The 24053-nt window shown below is 35.5% G+C and overlaps 3 protein-coding genes across 4 annotated transcripts; all 3 read left to right on the forward strand.

Moving 5' to 3' along the window:
• Positions 1-15851: 15851 nt before the first annotated feature.
• On the forward strand, positions 15852-19908 carry LOC132056565 (uncharacterized protein C683.02c). 2 transcript variants are annotated; one of them, XM_059448830.1, is made up of 5 exons: positions 15852-16472; positions 17233-17374; positions 17973-18064; positions 18248-18335; positions 19403-19908. In XM_059448830.1, exons 1-5 carry the CDS (start codon positions 16185-16187, stop codon positions 19558-19560), a joined length of 768 nt encoding a protein of 255 aa, XP_059304813.1. In that variant the 5' UTR covers positions 15852-16184; the 3' UTR covers positions 19561-19908. The 2 variants fall into 2 exon arrangements, with proteins under 2 accessions (XP_059304813.1, XP_059304812.1); XM_059448829.1 differs by having other exon boundaries at positions 15875-16472; positions 18248-18350.
• Positions 19909-19937: 29 nt separating this feature from the next.
• LOC132057673 (uncharacterized) lies at positions 19938-20948 on the forward strand. Its single transcript, XM_059450290.1, has 2 exons — positions 19938-20036; positions 20144-20948. Exons 1-2 carry the CDS (start codon positions 19938-19940, stop codon positions 20837-20839), a joined length of 795 nt encoding a protein of 264 aa, XP_059306273.1. The 3' UTR covers positions 20840-20948.
• Positions 20949-21786: 838 nt separating this feature from the next.
• LOC132056566 (actin-depolymerizing factor 7) lies at positions 21787-23752 on the forward strand. The gene is made up of 3 exons (XM_059448831.1): positions 21787-21994; positions 22804-23063; positions 23391-23752. The coding sequence occupies exons 1-3, from the start codon at positions 21992-21994 to the stop codon at positions 23539-23541; spliced, it is 414 nt and encodes a 137-aa protein (XP_059304814.1). The 5' UTR covers positions 21787-21991; the 3' UTR covers positions 23542-23752.
• The last annotated feature ends 301 nt before the right edge of the window (positions 23753-24053 follow it).

The raw sequence follows: 24053 nt of genomic DNA on the forward strand, positions 1-24053 counted from the left end.
CATAAGAAAATAAGTAGTATAAAAACTTCGCATTTTAAAGAAATAAAAAAAGATGATACATAACTTTTTTTTTTTCATCTTCTGGTTCCTTATGCATTAGGTATGAGTTATTATTTCTGAACAAGATATCATATAACTTTTCTTACATAACTACTTAAAATTTTATTTTTCTTCATAATAATTTTAAATTTATTTCACTAACTCTAAGAATGATATGATAAAAAAAAAAATCAAATTCAATTATACCTTGGTACTCTATATAACTTACTATAACTTTAAATAGTCCCAAATTTAAGACGAGGCATGTATAATAATTTTGAAAGGAAAAAGTAAAATATGTATTAATTAGTTAAAAATTAATACTGGTAATTAAACTTTATATGAAACATAAAATTAACATTGTATAAAAAATGTCATTTAAAATCAAATCTCTTAAATATTTGTTTGAATTTGATTCACATGATTGCAATAATGGACATTACTGATAAAATGGTAGTACATATAGCCACTTATTTCTAATCCCTGTAAAATTGTAAGAAAACAAATCAAGAAGAATAAGCTTGAACGCCCTTATCAAAACAAAAAGAAAAGCTTGAACGTTGATATCATAATCAAAACAAAATGTAGGTATTATTTAATGGTAATTGATTCGTCTATTGATTGAAAACCCAAACCAAATAACAAAAGAATTTTGATTCGATTTGAATTTGTGGTTTTAATTCAAAAAGTGCACATCCCTAGTTTATAAAATATTTGAATAACATTGTATAATTATTAAGTTGTGTAAAATAAGAAAAGCTTCCCTTCCCGCATCGTGAACGGTTGGATAAAAAAAGTGTGTCCAAAAGGAGGAGAGTTGATATTCGTGCCTACATATAGGAGTGTACAAAGTAAACCGACAAATCGCACCAAACCGATAAATCGTGTTACACCTTGGAAATTTCTGATTTCTTGTCTTGTGGATAGGCTAATGTGAGCTTAAGGTGATTATGAAATCCTTACGAGATTAAGGGAAGTATTAGATAACTTAAGGTGCATACCATAAGATTTTGAAGTTGTACGAATATGTGAAATTTAGTTGTTGAAGGAAGTGAAATATAAGCCGTGTTCGGAAAGGTTTTCGCCATGATTGAGCTAATATTTATTTTGTGATGTCTTGAGGGGCTGCTATGGGGCCTATTGTATGGTAAATAAAGTATTATGTAAGTGCCAAGAAGGTTCCACGAGGATTGGAAGTCAAACGAATCAACGAGAGAAAGTTTCGCATAACTGGGAGTTATACGACCACTTATACGGTCCGTATAACTTTATACGGTTCGTATAAGGAGGGTCCGTATAACATGACCTTCACAGAAGAGGTGTGGTGTTATACGACCACTTATACGATCCGTATAACTTTATACGGTCCGTATAAGGGGGTCCGTATAACTTGACCTATTTCAGAAAGGGACTTTCCCATGGTGGTGTTATACGGTCCACTTATATGGACCGTATAATATTATACGAACCATATAAGTGGTCCGTATAAGTCCATCGGGCTGAATTTTTATGTTTTGTATAAATAGATGGCCTTTGTTCATTTATTTCATTTTTCATCTTCCACAAGTCTTGAGAGCTCAAAACCCTTCTCCAAGCATATTCCACCCCAATCCAAGAAAACAAAGATCGAGAGGCAAGAATCAAGGTACCCGTGTGTTAGAAGTCTTGTTAGGGTTAGTAGACTACAAGAGATTCTTGGGTATTGAAGCTAGGGTTTTCACCTAAGGTGATAGCTACTCCAAAGCTCATTCCCATGAGATAAAAGGTTAGTTTTCATGCTTATTTCATGTTATCACGAATGCTTGGTTGTTGAAAAACTTGGGTAGAAGAAGAAAGTAGAAAATGAGGGCTCAATGTAACTTTATGATATTTTTGAGTAGTGAGCTAACTTGAGTCATGATTCTTAGTATAATATGGGTATAATCTTGTAATGAAAGGTAGTAATAGTGATAAGGAAGCATTGTATGAAAATGTGCTAAAATGGGTGTGAGGTTGTTAGTATAAGTTGAACATAAGAATGAATTTTGAAGGCTTAATGGAATGTGATTACTTGATTATGATATTGTGGCTGTATTATGGATGTTTGTGAGTTGTTGTGTAATGTGGTGGAAGTTGACAAAATAGAGGAAATCTTTTAATTGTCATTAGATCATGAATTATTCTAGTTTGAATTTAAGAGTATCATTAAGGCTTAACCATGGTATGAATCCTTCTTAATGTAGATTGTTCAAGATTCGACGGTGAACGTTAAGTAGTTAAGAAAACGAAGAGGTATGTAAGGCTAACACTTCTTTCATTAAGGTGGGTTCCTTTGCTATATATCATTTCATGAGTTCCATAATGTCTTCCAAATGACTCTATCTCTAAAATTACCAAAGCTCATGATTCTCGATACTTTCACGATACTAGTACTTCCTTTATATGATAGTTGATCCTCTAAGGATAGATGTAACGAAAACGATGATGCAATGATGTTGATGGTACTTATAGACTTTTACGTATTTATGACTATTATGTAACACCGAGCTTATATGGCCAGGTATGATACTTATCGCGCGCACACCTCTGCAGTTGGGTACGGATAACACTGAGCCTTGGTAGGGCCAGGTATGTATAACACCGAACCTTATTATGGTCGGGTATGTGAGACACCGAATCTCTATGGTCGGGTATGATATTACTACAAGTAAAATTGTATTAAATGGAAGATCCCCAATAGAGAAAGGAGTAAGTAAATATGATGATAGCCACTAGAGGTACGAAGGGCTCTATTACCTCCTGATTCTTCTATCTTATGCTATTTCTTATGCTCCTACTATGGTGTTGATTATGCTTTACATACTCAGTATATTATTCGTACTGACGTCCTTTTATTTGTGAACGCTGCGTCATGCCCGCAGGTGGCAGGGAGACAGGCTTGATCCATAGATTTCTTGTTCAGGGACTGCATAGAGGAGCTCCATTTCATCCGGAGCAACAGCTTTTGGTATTATTCTTTTGTGTACGTACATATGGGCATGGCGGGGTCCTGTCCCGCCTATATGATGATATATACTCTTCTTAGAGGCTCGTAGACGATTGTGTATGGTTAGATGTCTTGCAGCCTTGTCGGCTCATATTTTGTATATCATTTTGATAGCCTCGTCGGATTGTGTATATGGATATGGGCATAGTTGTTAATGATGTTATGAATGTGTTGTTGCCCAATGAGTTTAGCATTATTATTGTATAGAAATCATGCGTAGGCCATGTGGTCCACCTAGATGTGAATGTGAATGTACGATAAGAGGTGCCCGGGTGGGTTAGCACCGGGTGCCCGTCAAGGCCCTCTGGTTGGGTTGTGACAAATTGAGTCAAACCGAGAAAAAAATCCGACTAGTGGTTTGATGTTGGAAAAAAAAAACCCGACCATAATTGGTTTGCTTTGATTTTAGCTAAAAAAAGTCAAACCGAAGCAAACCAACCCGACATTACATTTATTCAATTTTTTAAAATATTTTATACATAAATATATTTATTTGTAATGTAATTTATAAATGTTTCTTAAATTTTTTCGTAGTTTTTTTGTCTATTATCATATTTTTTCAAGGTTGAACTTAGAATTTTGAATGTCAATAAGTTTTATATCCCATAGGGATTAGTAACTCAAAGAAAGTCCAAACCATAACCAACTCAACACTAATGCTAACAAAAGAAATTCAATTCTACGACTAGGAATGACAATAATGTTGGATATTTATTTTTGCATAATTGGTCTAGAGAGTGAAAATACATAACTTAATTTTTTTCTTTGTCATGTAATTAATACTTATTAGCCGTACTTATTTTAGCATGACTTAGTATTTTTAGATTATGTTCATTTTCTTTATGACTTATTAATTAGCAATATTTATTTTAATCGACTTTATTATCTTTTTTGTTGAATATTTTAATACAATGTCATCACTCATCTCACATTTTGTGTTATTTTCTTAAAAAACACCTTAATTATATAGTTGTATCTTACTAGGACTAAAAAAATATTTGAAGTAAAAGTTATATCTTTTGTATGAAGACTTTTCTGGGAAAAAAACCTGAAAACCTCAAGAAAACCCGAGGTTGAAAAACCCGAATTTTATTAGTTTGGTTTGGTGTATAAATTTAAAAACCCAACGCAATTGGTTTGGTTTGGTATTTAAAAAATCCAAACCAACCCGATCCATGTAAACCCCTACCTACTTATATCAAAAGGACGGGGCAATAAACAATACAAAGTTTAACAAAATAGGAATGAGGTAAAATATAGAGCCATAACTTAAAGGATAAAGTTGTAAAAGTAAAGCGAGTTGGGAATAAGATTATCACATTAAGTCTTGTTTGGATAAAAGATACGATTAATATCTCATTAGTGCCACAAGCTAAATCTACATTTTGGGAGTATAAGGACACATTGGTTCAAGAGATTCCAGAGACCAATAAATATTGGCGGAATATCCTGGGAGGCCGCTTTACTTGTCCAGTTTTGTCATGCCGGTGTTCGTACTTACGAGTTTGCCAACTTAACCCTTCTACCCCTTAAAAATAAGCATTTTAAGCCCCTCAGTCACTGCGTGTTCCTCACTTGCTCTGACATGGATGACATATCAGAAAAATTAATGCCACATCATTGGCCACGTCAGTTTTTATATTCATCTACCAAAAAACATTTTTATCCTCTATTTCCTTACTCAAAATGTAATTTTTATATGAAAAAAAAATTGAAAGTTGCTAGATGATATTTTGCACATCCTATAACCATTTTTCCCGCTAATAGCGCCGCCAATGAAGAAACCAAAACCACCCATCTCCGTCACCTCACCGGCTGTAAATCCCCCCAAAAAAACAGGTCTTCAGTGGTGGAAACACACTATTTTCCCCATTTTCGTCTTTCCTTCACCTCCATAGATGAACAAATCAGAATACATAAAAAAATTTGGAAAAGAAAAACTAACTATGCTGAATTCTAGGAAAAAATTAAATATTGATGGACAAGGCAACATATAGAAATGGCGTTCAATAAAGAACTTGAAGAGTGTTTTTCCGGTTGTTGACGTTGAGTCGCCGGCCATTCTTTCTTGAAGTGGGTCTGCTTTTTTCTTGAATTGAAAATTGGATTCTCTCCAAAAATATGAGTCAAAAAGAGAATATGAGATGGCGATCGGATCGAAGAATAAGAAGAAGAGAGGAGGAAGGGGTGGGGGAGGGGGAGAGCGAAGAAGAAGAAGAAGAAGAAGAAGAAAAGAAGAGAAAGGGGATGGGGAGGGAGAACGCAGGGGATTTTATATTTTTTTATTTTTAATATCTTTTACATTTTCTTTTAATATTTTTAAATCAAAATTCTTGTATTCACTTGCTTTTAAACGCGTGTAACCACACACTTTATCCAACTCAGCAAAATAAACGCCACATAAGATTGGTCAATGGTCAGAGGAGTTTAAAATACCTGTTTTGAACAAGTTCAGGGGTCTAGATGAAACCTTGAGGAGTACGAACACCGGCATGACAAAACCGGACAAGTACAAAGGCCTCCCAGACTATTCCGCCATAAATATTTATTGGGGAGATTTAAATGGTCATGTATGCAAGATAACAATGATTTTGACTCCGCCATAAATATTTAGTTACTGTTCTATAAATGACGATGGGAAGGCTATCCTAGAGTTCACTATAACTTATGATTTTGTTGTAGCTGATACATATTTTTAAAAAGGAAGATTCTCAATTGATAACCTGTAAGAAGGGTAATCATAACCGGATAGATCTATCCTTACAAGAGGACATGATAGAACACTACTAAAAAAAGAGGGATTTTCGACCGAAAATTTCGACCACACGTGGTCAAAAAAGTCAATATTTCGACCACACGCGTAGGTCACTAATAAGTAGGTCGAAATATTTTTTCGGCCTCATGTGGTCGAAATCAAATTTCTACCTAAATTAAGCGAAAATATTATTTTATAATTAAATTATATTTAATATTTTCGACCACAAGTGGTCTAAAACATTAATTATCTTTAAAAATTATTTAAATATTTCAACCACATGTATGAAAAATTTAAATATAAAAAGAAATTATTTACACAATTGACCACATGTGGTTGAAATTTAAAATTTGACCCAGAATTTCGACTACCTGTGGTCGAAATCTAGCAATAATATTGCTAAATTTCGACCACATGTGATGGAAATTGTATTTTCTGGGTACAATTTTGACCTCATGTGGTCGAAATTTAGAAATATCTAGGCTGATTTTCGACCACCTGGCATTTGCCTGCTTTTGGCAGCCCACCTACCAATTTCCAAACAACCAAAACAACCATCCAATTCATTAACAATGCAACATAACAACCATAAACAATGTTCAAACACTTAAACACTAAAACATTGTTCATTCAAACACTTATAAACAATCAAATTCAACCTCAAAATACTTAAAATTAAAACAACATTCAAACACTTAAACATCATAAACTTAAAAGTACTTCTCATAAACTACATTCAAACACTTAAACATCATAAACTTAAACATCATATATATATATATATATATATATATATATATATATATCCATTTAAACATAGCAGAATTAGAATCCAAAAGTACACGAATCAAAAAGGTCAACGTTGGGTGTTAGAGACATAATTTGTATCCTCCCCACTAGACTCATCGACAAGAGCATGATTTATGTCAGCCTGTGACCTACGTCGTCTACTTTAGGAAGTTCGGGGTTGGTTGGGAGGTTCTGACCTACGAGCACCCTAGGACACGGAGAATCGAAAACGGCCCCGAATTGAGTAAGCTATTAATTTGGTCTTGCATACCCAACATCCTGACCTCCGAGGAATTAAGTGTTGTTGTTAGCTGAGCAACTTGATGCTTCATAGGTTCATACTCCTTAGGATCAACTGCCCCATCATCAGTAGCACCTATGCCTTCAAGGGCCGACGGGTATCGACGAAAGGCTCGATTAGGAATTCCATAAATTGTCCCATGCCTTGTTGACTTGGGGAGCAACTCCCCCGTTGTTCTCAATCCGAAGTCGAAGGATACAATGTTAGTAGTCTAATTTAGTACAAAAAAGATATTATTATTGTTAACTAATGACTTACCCAAGTTCGCTCATCGACCCTTGCGGCGTTCTTCTCCTTCCTCGTGTGAGTAATGTTGAAGATCTCGTCCTTCGACACTTTGGAGCTCTGCAAACAAATCAAGATTGTTGTTGAATTTTATTGACAAGCAAACTTGATTGAAGGATACAATGTTAGTAGTCTTAATTTAGACTTCCACAAATTAAGGAAATTATATTATTATTGCCTTTAAGTTTCTTAATAGAAATGACTTATTCCAAGTTTCGACATATTCCATTTAGCTAATAGTTCTTCCTGAGCTTGCAAAAAGGAGACAAGGGGAGGAATGAGTATAGACAATAAGTTGAACTTTCTTTCTAAATAACATGCTTAAGTTTCTGGAAAGCCAATTTTGATAGAAAAACATTGAGGTTGCAGTTTGTTTGTTAACTTGGTGACCGGTCATTTGATGTTGTAAACTATTTTCTCTCCGCAGTTTGACCTGAGTTACTTAGTTGTTACGTATCTCGCAATTATTACGGTTCACTTTTACATGGGTTAAGGCATAAAAGTTACTACGAGATTGTTGGTGCTCTAATTGGATTTTAGTAATTTTAGAATCGCCACCTAATTTATTAAAGGAAAACTAGGAAAATCAGGTTTAAAGATTTTTTCAAAATAAGTAAAAATCTTTTGGTCCAAAGTTCGAGGTAAGGGTTCTGGTGATCCTCTAGGGAAGGTTTTATGCACCCTAGTATTAAAGATCCATAGAATACGGTTGACCTACGAGCTTCAATGTGTGATTAATGTACTTATTTGTTGAAAATGTTTAACTTTCCGCAAAATGTCATTTTTTTTATTCATATCATAATTTCGGGGAAAAATTCGACAAAAAGTCCCCCTTATAAAAGGGGTTTTTGGGTTTGAAAATCTATGTAAGTGTTCAACTCACTTTATTGCCAGACTAGGACACACCCGGGATTTCTCCCGAGTAGAGTCGCTACTATTCTAGTCCTAATAAGATGAGTTTAGTTCTTACGGGTTTTTATTTTTTATAAGAAAATATGAATATATATATATATATATATATATATATATATATATATATATATATATATAAAGGAAAGTTTTATTAAGTCCAAATTTTATCATTTTTGAAGCCCATAAGGTCAAACCATATTTCCAAGTCCAAAGTCCATCATATCTTAATCTTGGTCCGAAAATATTCCTCTCATTTCAGCCCAATAAATTACGGGCTTCGGGCCCAAAAAAATAGTCTCATTTTTTCCGGAAATTCCATGAGTCTAGGCTCCAGTTTTTTTTTTTTTTCCAGCTTATGAAATGTCCAAGTTTTCATCTCCAAATCAATTCAAGTCCAGAATATTGCTCCTTTGGTATACAAAAATGCCAATTTTTTTGAAGTTAACTCTTTGACAATTAATGCATGAGGTCAATCACATTGCCCCTCTTGGGAAAATCCATTGATACTCAATAATCTAACAACGATAGATAATTGAGAGTGGGTAGAACATTGTAAGGGCGGACTAGCTTGATTTAACTTTTTTTTAAAACGTCCGACCTCTTCATCGGGAGGTTCTTCAAATCTAACGAATGCATGCCATAAGATAATCATGTCATGAGTGATATTAGGTTCTAGCTTACTACTTTCACCCACAACAAAGTTCTAAAATCTACCCAAACTGTTACGCGTTTCTCCATGACTAGTCCAAACTATATAATTACTTTTAAAACCTTCATTTTTAAACAATCTCCGGGGTCTTGAATTTCATACATTCACATTTGGAACAAGGACACTTAACCACACCATGAATTTGTTTTAGCATAGTCAACAAACCATAAACAGGCTACAAATTCATTCTTTCTTCAGGATTAGTTCTATCGTAAATCCAACTACGAGATTCCATCTACACAAATAGCACAAAGTTTGAACTTGTTAAACAATCCCTAGTTTATATGATTAGTAACTAGTGCCAAACATTATCTCCAAGTTCTTAAAGAACATGCAATACCATGTCATGCATTCTAAAAATGTTACTTGACTTTTGCTGGAAATAAATAATGTTTAAGGATCCACAATTATGAAAAAATGTTACTTTAGCCACTAAAACTAGAGATAATAGTCAAAATACCCCCCCAACGTTTGACCAAAATGCCAACTACACACCTAACCTTTGCGTTGGACCTATTACCCCCCGGATAATTTTTTTCATTAAAATGCCCTACGCGTTTCTCCATGTGTTTTAAAATAGTCCATGCCACATAGATAAATAATTATTTTTAAACTTCTTCATCCTATTTCCATCTCCATTTTTTTGGTCAAAATAATACCCATTATAAATTTCTAGGATAGTGATTATTCTTGAATTTCAAATCAAATTCACATTTGGAAAAACAAGGACAGGTTGAAAACCACACCATGAATTGTAAAATCCTCAAGTGTTTTAGCATAGATTTAGGGAGAAAACTAAACCATGGAGAAACACCAAGTGGGCTACAAATTCATTCTTCTTTAAATTTTGCCCCATATTTGAAATCTTTAAACCGGCTAAAACCCATAGGTTAGTTCTATCGCAAATAAAAATTTGAAAAAAATCCAACTACGTTAAATTCCATCTACACAAATAGCACAAAGTTTGAACTTGTTAAACAATCCCTAGTTTATATGATTATTAACTTTTGCCTTATAAGGCAAACATTATCTCTAAGGAAAACTTCTTAAAAAACATGCAATACCATTCAAAAAGTCACAAGTTAAAAAAAATATATATGTCTTCAAGTTGCCTAAAAATGTTAAAACTTGACTTTTTTGCTGGTAAAAGTAAATAATGTTTAAGGATCCTTATATATATATATATATATATATATATATATATATATATATGACTTTTTAAAAATGTTACTTTAGCCACTAAAAACTACAGTTTTTGATTGATGGAAAATACAATGTTTCATCTTTTGATTAAATTCTCTTTTTTTTTTTCCTTTTAAATCTTAAATGCTAGGAAATTATTTTTATGAGATAAGTGGTAATTTAATTGCTGTAAGCTTCCTTTCACATTTGAATTTTTTTTTAATGAGCGAAAAAAAAAAGAAAATCTAGAAAAAAAAAAAAAAAGGTTGAAAATTTCCATTTCCCTGGTTGTTAGGCAATATGTTTTCTTTAGGAATTTATAGAAGAACCCCAACCACTTTTATTTATGGTAAGTAGCACTAGTATTGTTCTTTACATGTTTTTGGATCAAATATTTGATTTTTTTCAATTTCAACACAACAACATTCAATATCAATATTTCATTCAATTAGGCCTCGTATTTGAGTTTTTTTTTTGAAGGAGAGTGGAGGAAGGGGGGAAATTAATGCGAATTGGTTCAAACCTTAAGCCATTAGGTTGCATTTTTTTGCACATCAAAGAAAAGGGGCATTAGATCTTGAAAAAATTGTCCAAGGGGGTAATAGGACCAAAGCAAACTTATTGAGTATTTTGACTATTATCTTAATCATTAGAAAATACAATGTTTCATCTTGATTAAATTCTTTTTTTTTACTTTTAAATCTTAAATGCTAGGATATTTTTTTTATATTGTTGTAACTTTTTAGGTTTTCCATTTCCTAAGTTGTTAGGCAATATGTTTTCTTTTGATATAGTAAACCCCAACCACCCGTACTACTATTGTACCATGTTCCATAATATTTCAATTCAATTTCAACACAACAACATTCCAATATTTCATTCAATTAGGGCCTCATTTGTTTCGGCTCCGAACCCTATAAGCCATTAAGTGATTTGTTTCCATTAAGTCGACTCTCCTTAATCGTCAAGATTCCCAAGTCTTAACATCATTAAGAGGTATTTTTATATGAAACTTTTTTATCACCAACTCCAACCCTAACCCCAACCCTCCAGCTCAACCCCACCCTCACCCACTCTCCATTCCAACCCCACCCACTCTCCACGTCAACCCCACCCCACCACCCACCCACCCTCCACTCCAACCCCCCACTCCCTACTACCCCACCCCACCAACCCTAATCCCACCACCCACCCTCACTCCCCACCACCAACCCCTACCTCACACCACCCACCCCAACTCCCCACCCCACAAAACCCAATCCCACCTCACACTACCCACCATCACTCCCTACCACCAACCCTACCCTACACCACCCACCCCCACTCCCCACTACCCCTACTTCCCACCACTAACCCCACCCCTACTCCCCGCCAACCCTACCATCAACCCCTACCCCACGCCACCCACCCCCACTCCCTACTACCCCCACCTCCCACCATCAACCCCATCCCTACTCCCCGCCAACCCCACCACTAACCCCACCCCCACTACCACCCACCCCTTACCCCAACCACCCACTCACCCCTCCACCCCCACTCACCACCCACCATGACTACAAAACATCTCTGCCATTGCTAGTGAACATAAATGTTTCATTTTTTTTTTATCAAATAATATATTTTTTTATTAAATTTGTATTTATTTTCTACGATTTAGTTACTTTTTAATTTGAATTGTATATTTATTATGTTTAAATAAACACATTATGCACATTCAGAAATTGAAAAACAAACAGTCTTAATCATTCAGTGTTGGATTTTCAGAGACAACATCTTAATGATTCAGATGTGCATTCAGATTCATACGTCTTAATCTTAATGAAAACAAATGAGGCCTTGGTCTCTATAAACGTGCAGTTGCACATTATTCCCTAACAATTTATCACCAAAAAAAAAAAAAAACCAGCACAAGTATCATATTTACAGAAATTTAGTGCCAAAACTCAAATAGAAACAATTAACAAAATAAAGAAAATCAAGCTATCCAGATATGAGGGAATCTAATTAGTAAAAGTTGAAGGATATTTTGGTCAACCAACATTTATATCCATGCTTTTAAAATATTATAGATTTCAACTCAAAACCCTAAAACAAATATTGAACACTAAATAAAGTTATTATCAAATCTACTAAATATAGAAGGTAAAGCAACTAATAACATGAGATTGAAATGCATGCTTGAGAACTAGTTCAATTTGGGGCTTATTCATGAGATTGGGAAAAAAAAAGTACCTCGAAATTTGAGACTGCGCCGCCTACAGGGGGCTGCTAGTCGGAAAGGAGGTGGGATTCGTTGAGCGTCTGGGGTGGTGGTATGCATAGAGAGGAGAGGGAGAGAGGAAAGAGAGAGAAAGAAGGGGAAAGGTATCAAAGAAAAAGACCCGATTGGGTCTAAATGTAATTCAATTTTCGACCGCATGCGGCCGAAATAATTAAGCAAATTTGACTTAATTATTTCCACCGCGTGTGGTCAAAATTAGTCTTTATTTTTTATTTTTTAATTAATTGTTTTATATTTATATAATCTGTAAATGTATAAAATGATTTTTTTTCCATTTATTATTTCTACAAAAATTAATTTCGACCACATGTGGTCGAAATTCTATTTTCCCGTTAAAAAATCAACCCCGTGTGGTCGAAATCCTATAAAAATTAAAATTAAAATTAAATTATTGAAATTTTGACCGCGTGTAGTCGATTTTTTTTGACCAAAAGTGTGGTCAAAATTTCTAGGTCAAAAATGGCATTTTTTTAGTAGTGGAACTACATGTAAGAACTGTAAGGTTGTTTTAGGAGACGATCAATACCCAACATAAGTTGGTGTTCGTAAGTGTAAAGTTCAAAAGTAGAGTGAAAAAGTAGACGACTTGCTAGTAACTAAGAATTGGGTGGTGGGAGTTAAAGGGCGTCAACCAGTTAGCATTTTAGGAAAGTGTCATGCCCCAAATCATGGCCTGGACGTAACACGACACTCGGTACCTGACTATATGTAACCGAATGAACCACATGGCTTGCTGAATCAACATGGGACATGCATTGACGCGGAATATAAGTCAAAACATGAAAAGTCTGAATAAAGCATGTGATAACATAATAGTACTGAAAATACTTTTAAAACATAAGTGTGGAACATCATGAATATGTAGTCGAAAAGGCTAACACCACTGAGATTTGACATGACATGCTAACCTTGTCTATGAAACCTCTGACGTGAATCTGAATACTAAGCGTTCACTTAGTGATAAGACCCAAAGATACCTCTACTGCATGACATAACATGAAAGTAAAATACGGATAACACCCCAAATGAAATGGGGCTCACCAATAGCGGATACGTGTGAAGTCTCGACGAGCATCCGTCATCGTAAATCAATACTGCATCGTGAAATTCGGGCCTCGGGCAAAGGGACGTCGGTACATTTGAATTATCTTGTTATGTAAAGCAACTAAATGAACAACCACGACATGAAATAATGAACAATGAGCATGAGTAACATCGACATATATATATATATATATATATATATATATATATATATATATATAGACGTCGACATTTGAATTATCTTGAGTAACTAAATGAACAACCACGACAATATATATATATATATATATATATATATATATATATATATATATATATGTAACATGAGTATAATATTTTAAGTGGGAGAGCATAGTATAATCAACATGTAACCACCACGTGAGCACGTGGCGTCGATCTCGCCCCGTCGCCCAAGCCATCTCGTACCTTGCTGGGGTATAAGACATGAACATGACATGAATGGATCCATAAAATATCCCGCAATGGGAAACATGAAGGTGTCATCCTAACTGGGCGAAGGGTCCTACGCTGGCATACGTAGTTTCAGGCTGTCCGAGCCTTGTCGGTAATCTGTACAACTCCCAAAAACATGAACATGAATATAGGTGGCATCTGAGCCCATGGTTTGTAAAACATAACTTGTGAGCATTGCTTGTAACATCACTTGTAAACATGGTTTGTAAACATGACTTATAAACATAATCTAACATGTATATAGATACATAATATAACTTATATGAAACATGAAAACATGCATGACTCATGAATTAGAGTAATATTGGTTCATGACTTGCAATTGAGAACCCATTAGATTCAAAGTATGGCATTCATGAATTACAGACAGGTTCATGACAATCATAATGATGTATCATCACTACAATTAACGAAGCCGTAAATTAAGCATGGTGTATAGTTATGCATATACCTAGGGTTATCATGAACTAGTGTAAAACTCCTATGTTTTTGTTTAAGAATCATGTTAGGAATCATGTCTTTAGCGCTAGGATTGATTAGGAATCATAGAGATGCTTTTACCTTGATGTGGGAGGTTGAGAGGAGAGAAAAATCGTCCTTCAAGGATTTTCTACGAAATTGGAATGTTTGATAAATGAAATTTCGAGTTAAGTGTTGCATTTAAAGCACGGGGCATTTGGAATGTCTAGCTAGATGAGCGAGCTCCAAAGCTAGGTGTGACCTCGCTATGGGCTTCGCTCAGCGAGGTCCTACCTTGCTTTGATCTTGGCTCAGCGAGCTCACTGGTCCAAAATGTACTTAAAAAAAATTTCTATTTTTTTTCACTTTTAGACCCCTACCTCGCCGAGCGAGGTCTATGGCATGACCCTATCTCGCTTTGAGCTTTAGCTCAGCGAGCTCCTTGGTCCATTTCATACTTAGCCAAAAATTTACGTTTTTCGACCTTGTCGACAACGTTCAGTAAAATAGGTATAACTTTTTGTATAGAGATCCATTTGAGCTCCACCTTATATGGATGGAAACATATTTCAAAGGGCTAAAACTTCATGTTTTAAGTTTTCTCAAATTCCCAAAGGATTTTCATAAAATCAGGCTTGAAGGCAGACCTATCGTAGCTTAGTCGATTCTATCGAATCTTATGCACTTCACTATTCAGCTTGATTTCAAAATCACTATTTCCACCCAAGTTCATCCCGATGGGACTTCATATGGCTAAAATGTCACACTAATACTCATTTAACACATTCAAACCTAATCCGAATTTACGGAGTGTTACAGAAAGCATATAAGAGGAAAGATCTGGGGACTTAGCGAGAAGCGCATACATCTTGGAAAAGAAGTGTCAAGCTTTATTTAGAAAGTAACAAGCGAAGTGTTAGGTAATTCAGGAGACCTATGACTTTGACCGCTTGACTCATAGTGGTGTGATAAGGAGGTATACAAAGTTAGTAAAGCAAAAATAAAGTGCTACAAGAAGTTATAAATAGCAAAGGACGGAGAAGATTTTGAAGAATATAAGAGAGCTAAGGGGAAAGATAAATAGTAAAGCGTGAGAGGAAGCTTTAAATGACTTGTACCAAAAGATAAATACTCGAGAAGGGAGAAAGAAATGTTTAAACTAGGATGATTGAGAGAGAAGTATGGTAAGGACTTAAACCACGTGAAGTGTATACAATTCTCAACGAGTGTTAGTAGGAGATAACGAGATCAATGAGAGATGTACAATTTTTTTAATCGATTGCTCAATTCTAATTACAAGAATAACACTCAATTCTAACTACAAGAATAACATTTTGGACCGCCACATCCGTGCATAATAACAACATAATCATATTTATATAATTAGACCGATAAAAGTAAAGAATGCCATAAGAAATTATGAAGATTAGAAAAGCATGTTGTCCATATGGTACTCCGAAGAGATTTGAAGTATCTTGGGCAAAAATGACTCACCGAACTATTCAATGCTATATTAAAAAGTGGTAGTAGAACACTCAATGAGGGGAGAGTGAGGTTAGAAGGTTTATATATTTTTCCTATGTCCAATAAGTATAGGAAAAATCTAAACCCCTTTTATTTTAATTTTACTTTTCAAACCCTCCAAACAATAACCCTTTTTTTTTTTTTTTAAATCATTTGAGGACTAAATATGAAATTATGCCATCTGACAATTATAATCGTCTTATTTTACCCGAATCCGAAAACCCATGGATCTTGGGCGGTCGGGCCGTAATGTCAAAACCTCACAAAACCCTCGGTCTTCAAACTGGCAGCCTTACCTAAAACCTTTCTCCTTTACAAGTCTTCAACCTTGTAGCTGCAAGCAACTGTTAAACACTTATTTTCAATATCAACCAGAGGAATAATAACAGTAATACTGTATTCTAAATGGTGAGCAAAAGGCAGAAATTAGCTAGAAAGCGGTTCAAGGAAGCTAATCCAGAACTATTCCCTAAGGCAGAACCAACTCCACCTAAAGACCCAAACAAGAAAAAGAAGAAGAAGAGCACTTTCAAGAAGAAAAAAGATGTTAAAGATCCTAACAAGAGAAGTTCATTTAAAAAACACCCTTTTAGAGTGGCTGGAATGAAGCCTGGTGAAAGCTGTTTTATATGTAAAGAACATGACCATATTGCTAGGGATTGTCCTAAGAAAGCTGAATGGGAAAAGAATAAGGTATGCTTTTTTCACTAGGAAAATTTTTGAGTCTTGATTTTTCTGTATGTTTGCATTGCAGTGGCATTTTTCTGGTTCATATACTAACAACAGCTTCATAGGGGATGCTCTTTATGTAATAAATGAAAAGATGAAAATTGAACTGTATCTCCTGTTTCATTTTCTGACATTTCATTTAAATGAATTATAATGCTTGATAGTTTGGTTACCCTTTACCTAATAATAAAAAAGGTTTGATATTTTGGTTCTCCTTGATGTAGTTATTCGTGAGCTTAGTTGCTAAAGCTGTCAGATTTGCACCAAATGGATGATAAGTATTTACACCTATTATGAGCTTAATACTGCATAAATAGATCCAAAGTGGATATATTTGGAATGAAAATATATATATTCTATATCATAACTCCCTATCAACTTCTAAATAACTCTTTACAACTTATAATTGTCACCAAACACCACCTCTGTGCCTAGTCTAGCCTCCACCACCCTTATTTCCCCCAACTTTTATTCCCAGTGAAACATTGAAAATTAACTAGGGAAATGGTTTTCCATAGGTAAACCGATTCCTTTCCTGCCAAAAACATTTTGGGTTATACCAAACATGGCCTCTGGACGGAATCTATTTAGTCTTGACTTGTAATTTCACTGCACAATGTTATCTTGTGCACAATGTTATCCAAGATAATGCTTTGCTACGTTAGAAGAATATTAGTGCGTCATACTGATGTATGCTACTTTGTTTTGATATGCGTTTATGAAGATATGTCTGCTTTGTCGTCGACGCGGTCACAGCCTGAAGAATTGCCCCAATAAAGATGATGAATCTGTGGATAAGAAGTTATGTTACAATTGTGGGGAAACAAGTCATTCTTTGGCTAACTGTCCATATCCGCTTCAAGATGGTATTTTTCCTTTGACCTTATTAAATAGAACCTCTGTTCTTCATTCCATGAACAATGTATTTTCTTTTATTGCTTTTTTTAGATGCATAACGTTTTTTCAGTTTTTTCTTGTCCTTCTCATTGGAATTTCAATACTGGTCCACCATTTTTCATTTACTCTGTATTAACTTAGTTATGCACTGTATGGAATTGTTAAGCATCGAATAATTAAGGCTAAAATGCTAAATAAGTTCCTGAACCAATTGATGGGGTCAGGGTATTGGTGAACTGTTATATTGTTGTCTTGACTAGTGGAACTCCATTTATCCATACTTACAAAATAGGAGCTAACCCAAATTGTGTTAACGCGGAGTTACAAAATTAGTTTCAGAATTTCTTGGGTGGAGACAAAAAAAAGTGTATGCAACCAATGAAATATAAGTGCTACAAGAAAAAAGCATATGCAAAATTGTCGGTATATCTGTGCTATTCCAAATTGAGTTGCCCTTCCTTCCAAGGGTCCATCAAAGTCGATCTAATAATATATATCTCTTCTAGTAGAAAGGTTCTTGTTTCTTTCTGTAAATTTTTGTAAATCATGCTGGTTTATATTATGCAGGTGGAACAAAGTTTGCCAGTTGCTTTATTTGTAAAGAACAAGGCCACTTGAGTAAGGATTGCCCTAAAAATACTCATGGTATATACCCAAAGGTACATATAGTTTGATTGGCTCCAAACTTCATTTTCAATCAATTCACAGCTACCTTCTGATGCTGGTTCAATACCTTCATGTTTATCTCTATCTTAAAAATAAGCTCATTGAAGGAAACTTAAAAACGTTAATCTCACCGGAGGTCTGAAGTTCAAGTTTTTGATGATTTTTTCTTTTTGCAGGGTGGTTGTTGCAAAATTTGTGGCGGTGTTACGCATTTGGCAAGAGACTGTCCTAATAAAAGTGGCAGAGCTTCTGATGCGGCTGCTGGTAGATTTAAAATTTGTGCGTACTTTGATGTATTATTCCATTGATTTGCTCTTTGATGCTTCTAGTTTTGCCCTCACATTTGAAAAAACAAAACAAGGATTTCTACTGCCTGCAACTTTTGTGTGCTATCGTTTTTACATATCATATTATCATTGAACATCTCTTTAACGTATATGCTATCATTACACATGTTCACACTCTGTAACTTCTTAGTTATTCAGTTTGGCTCATGTCCTATATACATATAGCCTGTTTGAATTGGCTTATTTGAGGTGCTTTTAAGCACTTTTGTAGTGTTTGGGTAAAGTAAAAGTGTTTTTAAGCACTTGTTTTTAAGCCAAAATGACAAAGATAAGCCAAAAGCCATAAGTTGGAATTCTAACTTATGGCTTTTGGCTTATAAGTCAAAAGCCATAAGCCCATCCAAACGGGCTTATAATCATTTTCCGTCAACTGTTGCAGATTTAGCAAGGCTGCATATGAACTTGACAAACTGACCACTCACTCTCTTTTACTTTTTTTTTTGTGCATGACCCAGTCTTGTTTATTCTTTGATGGTATAAAGACAGTCTGACAACTTTGCCAGAAATTTTCTTGCTTTCCCTGCTCAGTGGAACAGGTTTTGGCCATGGCACAACCAAGCCAACATCTTTTGGTGCAGAAGAGAATTAATCAAGTTACAGTTGTGTATTTATCATATCTGTTTTAAACAATTAAAGGCCTCATAAGTCATATCACAGTCACTCTAGTTCCCTTTCAATATAAAGACCGTACCTTCTCATGTCCTCTTTCATACACTCCATCGATTCCATGTTCATTGATTTTGTGTCAAATATGGCAAGAGAGAGTGCATTTGTTGGCTTGTTGGGGGATTGTTTAGAAGAGATGTGTCATGTCATAAGTGGATTTGGTTTTAACTCTTAATAACTCTGGTGATCTTTGTGTGCTCCTTAATTGATTCCAAATCATTCTTGGATAGATTGTTTTTAGGTCCTTGTCAGTGTTGATTTGGTTTTAACTCTTGCACTTTGCACCTCTTTTTGTAACATTTCCTTTGTTTCTGACAGCTCAATTTGAAGACCGGCCAAGGGGACAAGTTACCAAACTCAGCAGTGGGGATGATCTCGAGGATGACTTCAACTTTTTGGCAGAGGAAGTTAATGAAGACGGTGATGCTAAAACAAAGAAGAAAAAAGAACCTAAAGTTGTTAATTTTGTAGGATGAGTGAATCTCCAGAAGGGCTGATGATCCTGGAAAGTGCCATCTATTGAGTAGATATATGTTCCTTGAAACTGCTCTACATGTCCTGTCTGACACCTGCAATCCGCTTTCAAGTTACATTTGCAATATACTTCTCTCCTCTATGTCATATAATGAAAACACTTCCATGACAACTTGTTTGAGAATCGCCTCTGGGAACAGCTAATGCCTAATGGTATTTTTTGAGTGTGACCAAAAAAAGATTAGGACCATTTTTGTAGACTTTTTTTTTTCTTTCATTTTTATTCAATTACTGGAGTGTGTATCCACCATATTGTTTTTTGATGAATTGCATTCTTCCCAGTTCTACTTCTGCCAACCTGGTCCTAACTCACACATAGATGTTGTACTATCCTTTACCACGTATTATATTCTATGAGAATCATCCTCGCTGTCACAATTTTCTAGTCAATAGGCATAGCTGTGTAGCTTATATTAGAGTTTGTGCTTAGCATTCACCTTTAAGATACTGTTAGGTGGGAAAATCGATTTGGACTGTTGCCATTCAAATGAATATTGAGCCAACCATGCTAAAAATATAAAATAGAGAAACTACATTGTCTTGATCGACGAGACTCATAGCGGAATTAACGATAAGCTGGAGGGTTGGAGACGTACTCTGGATTTTAAAGGGTTTAAGCTAAGTAGGTCCAAGACAAAGTACTTAGAGTACAAGTTCAATGAAGCACCTCAGGAGGCTGGCTTGGAAGTGAGGCTTGGTACTCAGGCCATTCAGAAGAAAAGTAGTTTCAAGTATCTTGGGTCTATTATGCAAGGCAGCGGGGAGATTGATGATGATGTCACACATCGTATTGGGGCAGGGTGGATGAAATGGAGGCTCGCTTCCGGAGTGCTATGTGACAAGAAGGTGCCGCCACAACTTAAGGGCAAGTTCTACAAAGTGGTGGTTAGACCGACTATGTTGTATGAGGCGGAGTGTTGGTCAGTTAAGATCTCTCACGTTCAAAAGATGAAAGTTGCCGAGATGAGAATGTTGAGATGGATGTGTGGCCACACCAGGAGTGACAAGATTAGGAATGAGGATATTCGGGACAAGGTGGGAGTGGCCTCGGTGGAAGACAAGATGCGGGAAGCGAGATTGAGATGGTTTGGACATGTGAAGAGGAGAGACACAGATGCCTCAGTGCGGAGGTGTGAGAGGTTGGCCATGGATAGTTTCAGACGAGGTAGGGGTAGGCCGAAGAAGTATTGGGGAGAGGTAATTAGACACGACATGACATAGTTACATCTTACCGAGGACATGACCTTAGATAAGAGGGTTTGGAGGACCCAGATTAGGGTAGAAGGCTAGTAGATAGTGTCGTTATCCTTCCTTATTAGTAGTCGCATTATCGCAAAGATAATTTCTTGTGCTCTCATTTACTGCTATTATCTGTTATTTCCGTGCTTTGATTATCCTATTTTATCCGTGTCGCTTTCGTTATTTGTATTTCCATATCGCTTTGAATCTCTTAGCCTTATCGACCTCTTTATGCTTTTTTATGGTAGCCGAAGGTCTTTCGGAAACAACCGTCCTACTTTGGTAGGAGTAAGGTCTGCGTATACTCTACCCTCTCCAGACCCCACGTTGTGGGATTTCACAGGGTTGTTGTTGTTGTATATAGCGGGGTTTTGTCAGAGGGTAAAAACATTTGTATATATTAGGGGCCCAACTGTACTTCGATGCCAAAATGAAAGGCAAATGTGGAGAAAGAAGTGCATCCATTAACAGCAATTACAACTTCCCTTACGTGGCAGTAATTGATAATCCTGTTATAAGAGTATAAATAATATTCAGTGGTTACTCTTTAGTTATGTCCTTAAGAAATCCTGTTATAAGGGTATAAATATTATTCACTGGTTAATCATTATCGTGAAATTTCAAATTCTACCGAACTAAAAGGTGACTATTTATAAATTTGGTCAGGAAAGGCCTATCATATTTTGTTTCAAAGCTAAGAAAAGTGTTACTACAATAATCAATATCACTACTTCAAATCTCCAATGAACCACTTGGGAAAAAGATGAGAAAAAAAGAATGAAGGTTGAAGAAAAAAGTCAACACAAAATGGGATGAAAAACAGAAAAAACAACCGTCGTGCGAAGTGCAACAGGCAGTATGACAGTTGACAAAGAGTGGTCGTAGACCAGGTGACTAATCACTAATGAATGAGCCTCACAAATGCTCATAAAACACTCAACCCCTTATGTTTGTCCCTCAAAATAATCCGAATTTGTCTCTTGTATTTATAAACCAGCTCGTGTTTCCTCTCTCACGGATTCAAGGATCTCTACCCCAACTCATTTTTCTCCTCTATCCCCACCACCCTTTTTTTCTTTTTTCTTTTTGCTATCCATTTTGCAGAGATCCTTATCTATCTCATTCCAGGACACAATGGTATATTGTCTTTCCTCTTGTTATCTGTTTTGTGTTTCATTTTCCTTTCCTAAACCAATTTTGCGTTATACATCATTTTCTGTATTTTTTAATGGTCCCATTTTAACAATTTCAGATATTCTTCAATTCAAATGACATCCAACTGATAATCTGTGTAATTGGCTCATAAAAAGTTTCTTATCATAACGCCTTTTATATGGTTATGGCCTGGAAAAGTGATTTTTGTTGTGCTGAAGTGCCTAAGAACCTCATCTAAAAATTGAAGAGCGCGCACACTTTTAACTTTCTTTATTCTTGGGTCAAGCGCTAAAAAGCTCTTCCTTTTGTATGGGTGGCCACGAGACTTCAAATCAGAACCTCTTATATCATGTTGAAGTTCGTAATCACCTCATCTAAAAGTTTAGATTTTTAGAGAAACAAACTTTTATTTATTGTATTATATCTTTAACAGGCTGCAGTATTAGTAATCATGCACCCACTTATCATCAGTGTTGATGGGTGGAAACTAAGAATATTGTGAAAATTTTCAAATTTCTTTGTGTATAGTTTGAACCTAATGCCACATCCACCTGAGAAAATGTGGATCTGCCCATGTTAGTTGGTTGCATGCATATTTCTGCATGGTTGAATAGAAAGGCATTCATTATGGTTATGTGCGAAATTTCATAAAACAGGTTTTCTTTAAGATATAGCAGCTAATATTCAGATGGATGAGGACACACGTGGTTGTTCACTGTAGTGACATGAATTGTTATTGTGGTTTCACTTTATTCTTCTCTTGATGACGTGACAAATATATAAATGGGCAGGCGAATGCAGTGTCTGGAATGGCAGTGCAAGATGAGTGCAAGCTCAAGTTCTTGGAATTAAAAGCAAAGAGAAACTACAGGTTCATTATATTCAAGATTGATGGCCAGGAAGTGGTGGTCGAGAAACTTGGCAGCCCTCAAGAAAGCTATGATGATTTCTCTAACTCTCTCCCTGCCGATGAATGTCGCTATGCTGTCTTTGATTTCGACTTCATTACTACTGAAAATTGCCAGAAAAGCAAGATATACTTTATTGCTTGGTACTAAAACTTCTCAACTTCCGTTTAATTCTTCTTTGTACCCTTTGTTCATTCCTCAAGCAATCCCCTTGATCTGTTTCCAGGTTAAACACTATTTTAACAAATAAATAATTGATATTACCCCAATAAGAAACATCTGTGTCAATTCATATCCATTAAATTTCACTCCTTAACAATTCATGAAGAAAGAGAAAAACATTTTAAAGTCATGAAATTCTTCGTTTTTGAGTCTGTGGTGGTTCCTAAATGATTCACTAGTCAATTCATTTGTTCTTGACGATTTTCACAACTATCCAGATTCTAATAACAATAGGTGATGAATTTTAGGTCACCAGAATCATCAAGGGTGAGGATGAAGATGGTGTACGCGAGTTCAAAGGACAGATTCAAGAGAGAACTGGACGGAATTCAAGTTGAATTGCAAGCAACAGATCCTAGTGAAATGAGCTTTGATATTATAAAGGCGCGAGCCTACTGATCTTAACATATCCAGCCTTGGCTCTAAGCACTTTCATGCATTTCGCATTTCTAGCGTTCTATTTCCAGTTTCTCTGTTGTGACCTACTGATCTGTGTTTCTCTGATGTAATACTATGTGCCTTACAGCATTCTGTTTCAACTGAACCTTGTATCAAATGGTGTTTTTTCGCCTAAATAAAATATCTGATTGTGCTCTTGTTGCGTTCACTTTATGTAGCAAAATATTTATATTGCAATGCATCAGATTATGCTCTAATAACCTTTTAGGTTTGACTAACTCCATTCCATTTTCTTTTTACCAAGAGAATTTGCCATCTGTCTGTACGCAGCTCTACAACTTCTTGCCCCTCTTTTGCTAAAAACAATGATTTGGGATTTTAAGAAATTAAAGATCTGTTAATCAAACTAAAACTCAAATATCATGAAATGTAAGTGTGATTTACAACACTTACACTCGCTCACAACGGGCATATTCCCTTCTCAACGCTAATCACATGCAAGATTCAATCAG

This window comes from Lycium ferocissimum, chromosome 5, assembly GCF_029784015.1.
Source record: "Lycium ferocissimum isolate CSIRO_LF1 chromosome 5, AGI_CSIRO_Lferr_CH_V1, whole genome shotgun sequence".
NCBI classification, from domain to species: Eukaryota; Viridiplantae; Streptophyta; class Magnoliopsida; order Solanales; family Solanaceae; genus Lycium; species Lycium ferocissimum.